The sequence below is a fragment of the Neolamprologus multifasciatus genome, chromosome 17 (assembly GCF_963576455.1).
Source record: "Neolamprologus multifasciatus chromosome 17, fNeoMul1.2, whole genome shotgun sequence".
NCBI classification, from domain to species: domain Eukaryota; kingdom Metazoa; phylum Chordata; class Actinopteri; order Cichliformes; family Cichlidae; genus Neolamprologus; species Neolamprologus multifasciatus.
The window spans coordinates 1,010,790-1,025,625 of NC_140455.1; the positions used below are offsets into that span (position 1 = coordinate 1,010,790).

A 14,836-nucleotide genomic window follows, 5' to 3' on the forward strand; every position below is an offset into this window, starting at 1 on the left:
GCGATTTCTGCAGAAATATGCCGTTGTTAAAATGGGCGGATCACACACGACCACAAGGGGAGTGTCATGATATAAAGCGAAAGTGTGAACATAAAGAAATACCGCGGCGACAGCGACGATGGTCTTTACCGGCCTGGTTTTATTTAGTGAACATGTTTTAAGTCACTACCGAGGTGTCCGATGGCTCTGGTTTCACTGGCTTTCCCCGTCTGCGTTATGATAGTTTGTTGGCCTCAATTATCCAGCAGCGGTAAGTGCAAACAAATTTCAACTCGAGCGAGTACGCTCCAGAAAGTGCTTTAAACTGCGCATGCCACAATTTGTTTTCTTTATAGTTGATCGCTTATTTAATCAGTGATTAAATTTGATCACCTTCAAAGACAAGTCGTTCAAATAGAAGGCATAAACTCGCACACTTAAGCGTTTTACGGTGAGATATGTTGGAGGAGGATAATTGCTTATTGAAGACATACCTGCGGCTTGATTTGTGGTTTGTTTGTTTGTTATTTTTGGTAAATTATTGTTCTCGTCGTCTCGGAGTCGGGTCCGTATCGTAAATCTTCATAGTGAAACCTAAATGCTCAAAGTCGCAAGTGTGTATCGTTATGAATCCTGCTAAATTTTTGACTTAGAAGCGGAGTTGACCTGATGTGTATGTGATGATGTAAAAGGTTTTATTGACGCCATCAGGTTACCATTAGTACATTGCTAGAAGTTAGAATTAGAATTAAAACTTACGTACACCATTCGCCAAAAAAATACTGGTTATTTATTTTTAATCGTATGGTTTTATTTATTTATTTTTTTAAATTATCATCATTATTTTTACAGATAACAGCTGTCCATGTCCAGAAATTCCAAAGTTGAATTTAACAAACCTCCCACAACAAGGCTGCTTCCAAATAGATGACCGTTTTCGCTACACATGTATGGATGGTTACCGGAGAAAAGCGGGAACCTCAAATTTAATCAAATGCGAAAATCCTGGAGCACAGTGGAGCAAACCATCGCTGGTGTGTATACGTAAGTATTATTTGCTGGTGCATTTCTTAACACCAAAGATGAAAACATCTCTCTATCCACACATATGTAAACCGGTACATTGTTTCGAGGTCCCAAACACAGCTGATTGGTTCAAAGAGGCTTCTCTTCTCTTGAAGTTCCAAGCTGAGGTTATTTGGAAACAGCAGTACTGCGGCTTGTTGCTTTTCTTTTTCCCTCTTAGTGTAAAGAGTTCCACTTGGCTAACTTTCAAGTATTCACATTAGATTTGGCCTGGGGGGGGGGGGGTTACAAATCCAGTATCCATGAACGCATATTTGTTATAACCCTAGATTCTTAGATTACAGCTAATGGGGTAGCTAATAGTGCTGACAGTCTGAATTTTGAGTGCTCAGAAGTAGTAGTACTGATATTATCATAACACGAATCCATTATCCATTATTACTTTGAAAAATGGGAGCTGTTATGTTCAGTCATTACCCCAGGGGATGACTGAATTGCTAGGTAACCCTGAAAGTCTGCTCTGGATGGGTGGAGAGGGTTTATAGAAGGCCAGCCCCTACATGCGTTCCCTGGAGGAACTTAAAATATTAATACAGAGCATAGGCTGGTGCCTGGTATCTGCGGCACAAACGAAGGATGTCTGATTATCGGTGGATTATTTAGTCTTTGTCTGGCTCTGGCTGAATAAAAGTCACACTAGGCCTCTGTTTACTGATAAAACCTCAACAGTACTGACAGCCCCGTGTGTCAAGATGGTTCGGCTCAAACCAGCCGACTAAACCATCCCACGCGCTCTAGTACACTGGCACACCCTCACTTCCGATTTATCAAATGTAGAGTCATACTAGAACTGTTGACGGCAGGTGTCTGGCTGGAAGTCTGAAATTTACAAGAGATAAGAGAATGCAATGGTTCCTTTTCGGGTGCAGTGGAAAGCCACCCACACGTGGTTTGTTTTTGTGTTGTCACAGCTGATGTGAACTGTGAGCAGTTTCCTTTTTAGACTCTCTAGCTTGGCGCAAAGGTGACCTTATCTACTGTAAAAGGGAATGAGTGAATATTTCTCTAGGGGAGTGGTTACAGAGTGACAATCTCACGCATGCACCTGTTTCTACACACCACAAACAATTATTCACCTGCTAGGAAACAGATTTGATGAAAGGTTGTCTTTAGACTCAAAACATTGGATGGAAGGAGCACTTTTAAGGTTTCATGAAAGAAGGACATGAGAAAGGGAGAGCAGAGGAAGGACACTTAGTAATTTAGGCGATCCAGAAGATTGGTAAGGAGGAAGTGAGTGCAGTGGACTTTTTGAGACACTGTAACACAATTAGACAATGCCTAAGGAATGAAGAAGTGCACTGGTGCTGATATCTATTTTTACAAGAACGGCAGTGATGTGCAGTTATAGTGGGGATAAAATGTCACTTTCCCTGGGTCTTGTACCCAGACTTTTATGTTTTATGGGTTTGATTTTTTAAAAAAAGAATTCTGTTTATCAAGCAGGTGGAGATGAGTATTTGATGCTTTTCAGTCTCTATTTTTGCCTTTAGTTCTTTATTCTGTTTCTCCAGTTTTGTCTCATGGTCATCTTTCTGCAAGTATGCATGGCTGAGTCTTTGTCATTTCCAGTTTTTACTCTGGTGGTCTGTCTCTTGTGCTTTGTATTTGTTTTGACTTTCCTAGTTGCCTTCTTGCTGATTATACTCACAATGTGTACCACTCTTAGCGTGCTGATGGAGAAGTATATAAAAAGTCAAAAGAAGTTGTACTGTCTTTAATCTAGTGAAAGCATAAGGTTGGTGCTTCATGAGGAAGTCAGGAGTGGCAGAGGAAAAATCTGAAGGTGATGCAGCAAAAAATGAGGTCATTGTGGAGGTGGGCTTACATCATCATCATCATCTTGTTTGCTATGATAATGACGAGTGAGGTCAGACATGAGTCTGTGTGGACTAGAATGTTCACGTTGTGATCTTTAGTGGGAGCAGGAAGCAGGTTTAAGAGAGCCTGGAGAAGTAAAGGAAGGAAAGTCAGCAGGACCAAGACACGGTACATGTATGTAAATGAGAGGGAGATTGTTGGAAAGCTGAGTATGCAAAGAGGGAATGTAGATGCCTTTTTAAATGTCTATGGTCAACCATCCAAAACAACGAACATTGCGCAAGAGAGGAGAAGAAAATGCAGGCAAAGTGGAACAGATGGAGACAAGTATCGGGGTCATTTGTGACAGACAGGTGATGTGCAGAGCAGTGCATCATGGGAATGCAGTGAAGTGAAGAACTTTAATTAATGGAAAGTAAAAGGGATTTGACTGTCTACCTGTAGGAACACCCTGGACGTTGGGAATAGTTGGATCTTAGTCAAGTCTACGATACTTTCAGCCAGAATGCGGTGATAATAGATTTATAATCTATAATAGTACTTTTTTTTTTTATTAGCTTTCCCACTTTAATTTTTTTTTTTAATGCATCTCTTGCATTTCTTTGCCATGTTTCAGCTGACCCAAGGATAACCACAACACAACCACCAAAAGCAACAAGTACAACAACAGCAACAACGGGTAAGCGTCTGTCTAAGGAAAATGGTGTTTGCCATACTTTGCTGACATGTGTGCTTAATGATGGTTTGGTTTTGCAGAGAGTCACACTGATATTTCCTCTTACTCCATCAGTACTTCCGCTATCAGTAAGTTCTCTATTTGCATGATTGTGACGATCAAAAACCGTGACCTATAACCACTACTAATAAACTAAAAGGAAACTAAATGTCTCAAGGGTGTGGCAGTAATACTAATATTAGATCCATGTATAGTGTCTGTGTATGTATTACACTCATTTTACTTTTATCACCCATTTTACAACTTCTTATGGAACAAAAACAAACCCCAGTACCTGCAGCCACCAGGCTTCTTAATTCTCATACAAATGGCAGATGAACTAAGTCAGACACATGAATTTCCTTTCAGTTTAACCCTCTCGAGGCAGGCGTTGCCGATTTGCAACAGTTAAAAACTAACAACCCCACATACATATTTTATGAGTTGGTTTTTTTTTTTGTTTTGTTTTTTACTCAGAAGTACCACTGTAGGACTTGGTTGTGCATTAGCAACAAAAAGTTTAATTTGAGCCTGAGAGGGTTTCGTTATTATTCTTATTGATATATTGCAGTGTTAGAGGTTGGAATGTTCAAACTAGTAGATGTAACATGGGCTATTTAAGTGTACAGTGAGCAAATGGTCCTAAAAGACTAAATTTGAACTGGGTAATTTGGGTGAAATGACTCTCCAAGTAATCCAGGAGGTGTTGCAGTGCAGCTACTATTAAAGGAAATGGTTCACTGTAGTGAAACCTCAAGTTCTACAGCAACACAAAAATATTTGATATGTAGCAAATCTGCTTTGAATGACATCAAGAAATTTAGTTTTATTTCTTTATTTATGATTTTTAGCATCATGGAAATGAAGAGCATCTGTTCTTGTCACATCAAAATGTATCCAGTAACAGAAACCTCTGGTTGTGTTCCCATGGTTAGTTGCTTTAATCATTATAGTTCAACACAGCTCAGCTAAGCAACCAGACAATCTTGATATCATAATCACCGCTTCAAGAGCTAACTTTTGAAAATTATGCGACTTGGTTTGGGCCCGTACTAACAGTAAAGTAAAAACGCCCCAGCTCCTATGAGTCAATCATTTCACAGCAGTTGTCATGCTCAGGTTAACTGTAAATGATCAGTGGGGCAGTTTACATTTCTGCTGTGTACATCTGTGGCTGTGAACCCCCACCCCTCCCCTTCCTCATTTGTTATTTGCATATTTGTCATACTTGCATGTTTCAGATCATCACACAAATCTAAGTGTTAGACAAACTTAACCCTGGAAAGCCAGTTTTGTTTTTTGTTTTTTCTTAATGATTTCATTCATTAAGTTTAAAATCATTGTCAGAGTGCACTTGAGCTTCGTGGCATGAAATTCCTGGACATTCTCCTACAGGAGTTTCTGACTGAGAGAATAATTGTTTCAGTCAATTATGGCAAGTTGTTCAAACTCTGAAGGAGCAAAGTAGACACGGATCATTGCACTACCATTTGACTGTTGGTATGATGTTCTTTTCCTGAAGTGCTTTGTTAGCTGTATCCCAGATGTAATGAAATGCAAACCTCAACCCTTTGTCTCATCAGTCCATTGACTATTTACTCAAACAAAAAACTTAAAGGTTTTTTTATTTTAGTTTTGGCAAAAAAAAAAAGTGTGGCCTGCACTTTTTTTTTTTTTTTTTTTTTAAATAAATGTTGGGGCTTTTTGTATTTTTGTCCCCTGGATGAGCTGCCAGTGGGCTCTTGGGGTAATTTTGGTAGGCTCACCACTCCATGACGCTTTCTTTAGGGTTAGCATGATGTGTTGCTTTTTGACATCTACTTCACTTTGTCAGACAGGATCTGCTTGAGTGATTTCTTTAACAGATATGACAGTAATCATGCCCCGGTGTGTTTAGTGAAATTTAACTCAAGTTAACTATGACTAACCACATTTTTTGGAAAGCTTGTTTACTCATTCATGAATAAGTGATAGTCATGAATGAGTGAAGACAAGAAGCTACTTGTAATGTGACAAGTGTAAATGTGCACAGCTCGCTCCTTTTGGGGATGCTCGTATGGATCCTGCTGCTGCTTGTATTTATTAATCTGAGGAAAATTAATCTGGGAGCAACAAATACAACTCCAGCTCCTCTTTAACATTTTGTTAAACAAAATGTTAATTTCCGTTACTAATATTAAATGGTGGCTGGGGAGAGGGAGGTCTGGGCTTCTCTGCTTGGGCTGCTGCCCCTGCGACCTGGCCCCGGATAAGTGGAAGAAAATGGACTGATAGATAACATTAAATCCTGCATGAATTTTTCAGCTATTGTAATATACGTGGCATGTTGAAGCTAACTAATGTAAAATCAAACGCAGTATAAAACTCCATGCATGCTTGAAGATAGTTATGGGGTTTTAGTTTGGGATAATGGAACAAACGCATGTTTCATAACAGAGGGATAATTCGTGCTACAACTAATCTTAGCAGTGTGAGATGTGGTCAGGGTTTTTACAGTATTAATAGAGGTGGGTTTTTTCTTCTCAGCAACAGCTTCTACTGCCCAGATGATGCAGAATGCAAGCACAGTGCTTGAACAAGGAACCAGTACACAGACAACCACCCATGGTAAAGAACTTAAATTCATACGTACTTTCTCAGTTAGCTTCTGCTGAGCTGTTGCTTTCAAGTGTGCCAGGTGAAATGTTGCTACCGACGCCCAAAGTCATGACTAACCTCATCCCCCAGACTGCTTATAGGGACTCTTGTGTTCAGTGGCTCTGTCTCATACTTGCTGTCAAACATGGTGGTGCAGAGAGGTGATGATTTGGGCTTGTTTCCTAGTGATTTAGTTGACCATGAGCCCCACTATATACTAAAGTATTCTACAGTCAAATATGAGGCCATTTGACTCACAGCTAAAGCTCTGTTCAAATGGAGTCAGGGCAGTGATCCCAGGCATAACTGTTGAGGTCTGCAATGACCCAGACCTCAGCCTGACTGAAAGTCTGTGGCACAACTTGAGAATACTGTGAATAAACAAATGGTGGCAAACCCGAGTGAAATAAAGCAACCTTGTAAAGAAGAGTGGGGCAAACTTCCTCCTCAAGGGTGCGAGTCTGATTGTTTCAAAGTATTGCTGCTAAAGATGGTTCTACAAGCTACTAAATTATGGGGTTTATTTGGTCTTTCCCCACTGTACTCTCCTTCAAGCCTTTTGACACCTTTATCACTAAAATGGGCACCCTCTACAATATAAATATATTTTTGTCATTTAATCAGCTCTGCTTGAGACCAAGACGGACATGAGAAGGGACCGTTCAGATATGAGACGCTATTCTAGCACCTGATGGCTCACCAGACGTTGAATGTAAAACGAACTGCTTCTGAGCCAAAAGTAGCCCTTCAGAATCTAATCTTTAGTGTGTGTGTGTGTATTCTAACTTGCCCATAGACAGTGTTGGGAAGGTTACTTTTAAAATGTATTCCATTACAGAATACATGTCTCAAAATGTATTCTGTAACGTATTCCGTTACGTTACTCAATGAGAGTAACGTATTCTGAATACTTTGGATTACTTAATATATTATCATGCTGTTTACAACTACATGAATGTACTATTGCTGTGATTTATTACTGTTACTGAAGGTCCGCGGCTCCGGTGGGTTCTGTGTCGGGCTCGTAGCCGAAAAACTAGCTTTACCTTGTTGTCTGGGTCAACTTTGCTAGCGAGAGACAGAGAGAGGCGTTGAAAGGCTGCTCCAACGGAACTTATTGTTTTTGGAGGAAAACACGAACACGGTGTACAGTCGAGTCTTAATAGCTTACTTACAACTGGGCTCATCAGGCTCTCTTCTTGGCTGCAGTGGTTATTATTATATTTACATGCTTCCAGCTCCCGTTTCTGCTCGATGACAGCTCGTACTTTTCCTTTTTCTCCCTCCCTCGCTCACAGACACATAACGTGTATGGCAGTCCATTCTCCCTGCAGCACGGACTACACTGCCTATGATGCTACATTCTTTAGAGCTATACCGGTAGCACTTTGCCTATTAGCTTAGCACAACAACAACAACAGGCGCTCTCTCACCCAGGAAACGCGCAGAGAGAGAGAGCATCACCCTGTAACCATGGCAATCATAACGCTGCCGCTGGAACAACAGAACGTAGCTGTCAAACAAAACCCAAACAGTCCTGACCCGCGACAATATGAAACAGGGAAGTACCGCCGTGTAATCCATTTATTTCAACAAAGTAACTGTATTCTAAATACCACCTTTTTAAACTAACTGTAACGGAATACAGTTACTCATATTTTGTATTTTAAATACGTAACGGCGGTACATGTATTCCGTTACTCCCCAACACTGCCCATAGATGTGAATCTGTGTGCGAATGGTTGTTTGACTCTGTGCCTAAGCAGAAGAGAATGGATAGGCTTCAAATTCCACTCACTTACTGCACAATTATTCTAACCTGTCAGTGCCTGCAGTGATTAATTTGAATACTTTTGAGGGCATGTGCTTTTCTTTAACTGCTTCAGTGTTTTTATAAGACTGAAGGAAATTCAAAAAGATTAATTTGTAATCCAACCTTAGAGATTTCCCTCAGCTGTGTGTGTGTGTGTGTGACTGTGTGTGTGTGACTGTTCATATAAGAAACTGTGCAGACTTATAGGACCGTCATCATATATAAACATCCTGTAGTCTTCACTGCCTAAACCCTCAATCACTCACAGTCCTTTGCAAGTATGAATAATACAGACCAGTAATCAAACACAAACGTTGCGTGTTCTTGAACATACAAACTGGACGCTTTAGTAATCCGTGCAGTGTGGACATGTTTCGTTAGAACTAGTGAAACTAAATCTGTCTGACTCAAAGTGTCAATGTGGTAAAATAGTCTGGCGTCCTCAATGCCAATGCTTGCCACATTGATGCTAAATTTTCAATAGAAACTGTTGACAAATTTCTTTGAAACTACTTTTAGTAATCCGGTCACCTATAGAAATAAATCAGCTGTTCCAAGCCACCAAGTCCAGATCATGTAGTGGACTAAACCACTTTGTCACTTGTGTTAGGTGAAAGCAGATGGGTTTAGGCACTCGCAGCTATGCAAGGAATTGGTTAAAATCTCAAATTAAAAAAAATTGTCTTGTAGCAGAAACTACTTTCTACATTGGTGACATAAGGGACGTCTAGGGATGGGCACTTAATGGACTGTGTACTGTAAATATGATGTGAAAAGGGAACTGAAGTAGTTTTTGAGGTTTTACATCAACATCTTTAAGAGAATCTACAATGTTGTGATACACAATCATTAGCATTAACAGCACACGTTTGTTTTTATGGTTGGGTGTTGAATAGCACAGTGCTGTTCAAAAGGTTGGTAGCCTTTAGAACTTTGTCCTGGCTTTAGCATGACAGGTAGGGAAGACCCAAAGTCTGAAACCCAGATCTGTTTCATAACAAACAGCAGCTATATACAGGTCAAACCTCAAAAGCAGTTCCAGTTAAACTTCAACCACAAATGGTGAAAGAGAGCTGTACACTGGAAAGAGTAACTGGTTAAATGGGTGCAGGCCGTGTAACTAAACTCTAAGCAAACAGCAGGTCGGGGGAGACGAAGATTGTGCATCTCTAGTTGCTGTACTTCCAAAGGAAAGTTTTTATGACAATAATTTAGGAGGAACTGAAACCGAAACTGCCATCTAAGGTTTTAATACCAAGGTCAAAGTCTTAGGCAGCGGTGAATAAGCCTTTCTCTGCACTTGAAACTGGATTTTAAAAAGTGAATTGTACAACAACTGGGCTGCAGGACTTTGGTGCCCTCAGCATATAAAATCATGTAATGGATGATATTTTTGCTAATGCTGGTTCACAGGATATCAAAGTGCTTGAGAAATAAGTCTGGGCTTCTGAAGCCATCTTTGAAACTTCTCTGGGCTATATGAAGACGATATCTAAATGAATTTACTTCAACAATAATTTTTTGTGATCACAGGCTCAAGTTTCAAAACTAGGGCTTCATTAACGTAAAATGTAAAAAATATCATACTTTGACATAAATGTGTGTGGGTTGTTTGTTTTTTAAAGCAGTACAGATATCATTACCAAAACAACAGCTGAAGCTGCTAATGTGCCGTCTCTTCCATTGAATCCAGACAGCTGTCATTGCAGTATTTATATAAGCAGTTATTTAAAGGGGACCTATACTATTCTTTATCATAAATGCTGTAACACTAGTAAATTATCATATTAAACACAGTGATGAACCAAGGATTGTTTGAGAAGTGTCAGCAGACTTTCAAAGAGTTATCAAAGTGAAGACATATTGAACTGGTTAGCTGTTACAGAAGGATGTGTATGTTTGGATTTCAGATAAGCCTGTGAAATAAAGCATAGGTTATATGAGCCATAAATGCAATAGGGGTTTGTGGGGGGTTCTTTTTGTTTGTTTTGTTTTGTTGTTTTTTTTTAAAAAGCACTGCCACCCAACCTTACTCCACCTTGTGGTAATTTACTAAGTGGTACATAAAGCTTAACCTTTTGATATCTGCTTTTCCCTCAGCATTTCACAAAGCTGCATGTGCATGCATAAGAAACTTTTCAGGCATGACACTGATTATGTCTTTTTACCTTTACAATTGCACTAATTTGTATAAATTTTATTTATTTTGTACTGGAAAAGCAGAACCTGTGATGGAGACAACAGGACAGACTGACACAATGAACAACGCCACCCATTCTGCGCTTGAAATTGGTAAGCTTCAACGGTGTTATTTCTTATCTGAGATGATCTTATTTAATACACTGATCAGCCATAACATATTTTAGAACCACTAGCAGGTCGTGTGAATAACACTGATTATCTCTTCATCACTGCACTTGTTATGTGGCATATATTAGTGAGCAAGTAGGAACATGAAGCATCTGTGGGATGTGTGGATCAAACTTCTTTAATCCACGCAGGCCCCACTGTGATACATCCAAAGCAAGTCTAGTAAAGTAAGGACTGCTTTGGTAGCAAAAGGAAGCAGGTGGTCATAATGGTCTGCGAGTGTCTGTGTATTATTTGTAAGTCAGTGATGCAACTTCTCAATGGACAAGCAGGGAGTCCCTTGAGGCTAAACGCGGTTTGTGAAGCAAGACGTTTTAGAAATGCTGAAGGCCACAGAGCAGACTCGCAGTGTAGATTCCCTCATTGATGTTTAGGACTGTACATTCTCTGAGATTGTTTGAAAACACTTAACTCACAACACAGACTTGGAATTGTTGTATTTAATGAGATGCAGTCATGTTCTACCTCTTTTCAGTGAAGAAACTGAATCGGAGCACATTAAGGATTTTCTCTCCCATTTGCAGATGCTGCAGCAGGCGCTGCAACAACCACAGCAGCAACGGTCATCACTGTTTTACTGGTGACTCTCTGTACTGCAGGGATAGTCTTACTGTATCAAAGGTAAAAACAAAAAGACTTTTTGGATTGTCTCTCTATATACTCATTGTTTTGCAGTTGGCTGGTTATAATCTATTTCAATCCTGATTGTCCTTTTTGTCTCAGGAGGCGAAGAGAGCACACCCCAGTGAACCAAGACCCAGACGAGCTGTGCACACTGAATGCATGAGTCCTGGCCCACCTGCAGTGGACCAGTAAAACACACCGACTTTGTTGCGGTTGCAGAGAGCTGCAGCAGTGTTTTACCAAAAGCAACATCCCACTAAAGTGAAGAATAGACTCTTAGCTCCACGTAGGACTGGTTGTCATCAGTGCCTGATAACCCATTTGAACTTCCGTGGACGTCATCCCAAAGAATCACAGCCATCTTAATATGGCAGTGCAAGAGGCTCAATCTGAAACTTTCATCTTAACAGCTTTCTAGCTTCACATAACCAAAAAAACAATCTGGGACAGTGGCACGGCTGCCCCTCTGTTGGTCTTCCTTGGTCTCTTGTGTTCTGGGGGCCTTGGGGAGTTTTGATCTCCTCCATACCTGCTTCATGCCCTGGAGGACGGGGCAGTGGCCCCCCACACCCTCTAGCAGATCATTACATGAAGGAACCTTTTAAAAAAACAAGCGCGTCCATGCTCACAGGTGTACACACGGGTGATCACACACACAAACTACACCCTTTTTGGCTCCTACCTCAAAGCACACTGTGTGCTGTTGATCTTACGCGCTGCACAATAATGTTTAATATTTAGTATTTACTGTCATATTCCCATATATCATCCTGATGTTGTTTATTCTATTACTCTCGTTTTCTTCTGCTTGTTTTCTTTTTTTCTTTCTCTACAGGTGATCCAGGTGATTGATATGTATTTTTTTTTCTGCTTATTCTGTTGGTTTTTGTTTTTTGCCCTTCTCCCCGTCCCTCTTCTCAGCTGTTTTTCTTTCCCTCTTTCTTTCTCCCTTTTCTTTCCCCCAGTCAAGTCTGTCCCGTATTCAGCAAGTTAAAATAAACAATAAAAGGTGAATAGTTATTTTCTATCATGAGAGGAAAAAAATCTAATCTGAGCAAATAATTTTGTTTCACGGGTGCACTACTTTGAACAGAAATTCAGCAATCCACACACTTTGAACTCGGCAGCTGCGCACAAAGAAGCCACTGTGCACACACTGCTGCAGTTAGCATATTATCATATCATGCATGAAAGGCGCAAGGTCACAAATGTAAGACTTTGCATCGGCATTAAAACAAACTGTGTGAACTGACACAAAATCCTCTCAAGTTTTGATCAAATATATACATTCTAGAACTAAATATATGACCAAAGTGCATGAGATATTCTTCTGTGCCAGACAATCACTGATGAAGGCAACAAGCTGAAACGCCTTAGTCAATTATTAAAGTTGTTCATCTTCCCTTAAGTGTTGCTGGAGTTCCTGCATTGTGAATTCTTTCATCCTCTCCATGCACCTTGGAAGTAGGTGAAGTTGTGCCAGAAATTTTTGCAGTCATTGTCTATTTCCCAGAATGCTCCAAACTGCAATACCAGAGCAGTAATTTTCTGCTTCGCTGTTGCTGACAGCTTATTTTTACCTGCTCAGTTGGCGTTACAGCCAAAATTAATGACTAACCGCATCCTTTCCAGCGTGCTTATGAACTCACCTCTTCGTCCTCTTCAAGACCAAGAGAAGAGAACTGGAACATTCATCATCAGACCTTTCAGAGCTGAACAACCATATCGAGGACAGATAAACATGGGTTGTTAAGGAAGTCATCAAAGCAGTTTAACAAAACACTGACAATTAACAGTTAGTAGCATCCAGAAATAATTCATCTTTCTGCCTTAAAAGCACCACAGATAAAACACAAACAACTATAAAAGGATTTCAAGGGCATCCCATAGGCCAAATATGCCCTGCTAATGACTCTAAGCTATGAATGGTGTGTATTCTTTAGAAAAGCAGTGTGAAGTCTCACCTTGAGCTAGCTATGTTATCTTGTTTTTAGATTTTAGCTGTTAAGTCTATTAAGAAAGGCATGTATCTGAGGTTTCACATGCTTGTCTAACACACAGCTCTAATAACAGAGTTAACACTGCCACAGAGCCTTGCTGCTATTTGTGGTCATTTACTGACACTATGGACTGTGGGGGATTTTCCGGCAGAAAACGAGATAGTGAGAAGAACATCTGTGCACTCCAGTGTGATCTAAATGGTCAAAGTCTTTCTTGTAACTCAATCTTGGCCGCAGTGCTTTACCAAAGGTAAAGACGAACTTATTTTCACTTTGATCTTAATCTCTTCATCATTATTGTTTATTCTTGTTCGCCACATTTCTAAGTATCGTGAGTTTTAGTTCCTCGTTTCCTTGTATCAGTTTACGGTTATTTTCATGAATATTCTGCGTTAAGCTTATTTTGTATAGTCTGTTGTTTTCTTATTCTTTCCATTAGTTTTCTCTGTGACAGGTTTGCATGTCTGTCATCCCTGATTTGTTCACATTGTGTTCCCCAGCCTCATCACATTTTGTATTTATTTTCTTACCCTCTCCCTTGTCCTTTGTTGAGTTGCCCCACATACTTGTGTGCCTTCATAGCGTTTCCGCTCCTTGAGTTAGCTGTATATGTATTCCTTGTGGCTTCTGGTTATTTGTTTCCCCTAGCGTTCCTTCCTGCTTTCGGACCATGTAAGCCTTTGCACTATTTAGCATTAAATACCCCCCCCCCCCCCCCCCCCCCCCCCCAGATTTTTTTAGACTAGGACACGCTGCAGGCACAGCACAAAATCCCACTGAGTTTCATTATAGTCTTTGATGTTTACGCTGAAGCACATGAAAGATTCACAAAGCCATCATGTCTGATAAAATGCCATATTATATGTATTATTTTCTGTGGAGAAAATGAGAATGAGAAGAGTACATGGGTAGAAATTGATGTTCAGTATTTTCACTTATTAGCAGGACCTTCTAAAGCAGCAACGCTGAAATCCATCTCTGTCATTGTTTTACTGGTGATTCTCTGCTCTTTGGGCATCATCGCCTTAATGTTTCAAAGGTAAAAGAAAATGTTTGGATAACAGCGAGCTTGGATGAAATTTGTCATGCACCCATCAGGTTACAGTTAATTGTTTTTTAATCAATCTCATTGCCATCTCTCCCTTTTGTAACTCAGGAAGTCAGAAAAGCACATCCCAGTGCAGACACCAGATGGAGTAAAACCCATGAATCCTGGCCCATCTGAAGTGGACTTGTATATACTGTAGTACCCTGTGGCTTTCCCACTGACTCTTACCCTCACATAGAACTGGACTCTGGTCAGATGGTGTTCGTCACAGACTAATAACTTCAAACAACACCATTCCCAAATCATCAGGGCTATCTTGCTATTATTTCAGTTGTTTATATAGCCTAAGAAGCTTAATATAAAAAAAAGACTACTCAGTTGTTTTTGTCCTAGCAGCAGTTTGCTTCTTTTATGTAATAAAAATAAACATAATTAACTCTGTTAAGGTATAATTTTTGTTGTTTTCTTCTTCTTCTGTTTCAACTTATAGTGAAGTTGTTTTACTTAATTCAGCTGCTAAATTGGAGCATTCTTACTTGAGAATGATTAAGTAGTATTTTAATATTTTATCTTCACTACCACCTTGTTAAAGGTACTTCATTCAATTGTTTTTACAAACTAAACTTTCCTGTATCAGATTAAAAGCCCAGAGTTTTAGTAAACAGCATCACTTCAGTTGTTATTGTAGTGTGTATTGTGATACATGGAATTAGTAAAGGAGAGAAAGAGTATGAAGATCTTCA

General features: G+C 39.9%; 1 protein-coding gene across 14 annotated transcripts; it reads left to right on the forward strand.

Annotated features, from left to right (window-relative positions):
* Positions 1 to 49: 49 nt before the first annotated feature.
* On the forward strand, positions 50 to 11,758 carry il15ra (interleukin 15 receptor subunit alpha). 14 transcript variants are annotated; one of them, XM_085137532.1, is made up of 8 exons: positions 50 to 250; positions 832 to 1,023; positions 3,503 to 3,565; positions 3,643 to 3,690; positions 6,128 to 6,208; positions 10,272 to 10,343; positions 10,958 to 11,042; positions 11,145 to 11,758. In XM_085137532.1, the coding sequence occupies exons 1-8, from the start codon at positions 181 to 183 to the stop codon at positions 11,206 to 11,208; spliced, it is 675 nt and encodes a 224-aa protein (XP_084993658.1). In that variant the 5' UTR covers positions 50 to 180; the 3' UTR covers positions 11,209 to 11,758. The 14 variants fall into 14 exon arrangements, with proteins under 14 accessions (XP_084993658.1, XP_084993660.1, XP_084993656.1 ...); XM_085137534.1 differs by having other exon boundaries at positions 51 to 250; positions 10,275 to 10,343; XM_085137530.1 differs by having other exon boundaries at positions 52 to 250; positions 10,946 to 11,042.
* The last annotated feature ends 3,078 nt before the right edge of the window (positions 11,759 to 14,836 follow it).

Excerpts from the sequence above, each read along its gene's own strand:
- il15ra (XM_085137530.1), top strand. The coding sequence starts at position 181 with ATGGCTCTGGTTTCACTGGCTTTCCCCGTCTGCGTTATGATAGTTTGT. Across the intron at positions 251-831 it reads GCCTCAATTATCCAGCAGCG|ATAACAGCTGTCCATGTCCA; the intron begins GTAAGTGCAAAC and ends TTATTTTTACAG. Across the intron at positions 3,691-6,127 it reads CATCAGTACTTCCGCTATCA|CAACAGCTTCTACTGCCCAG; the intron begins GTAAGTTCTCTA and ends TTTTCTTCTCAG.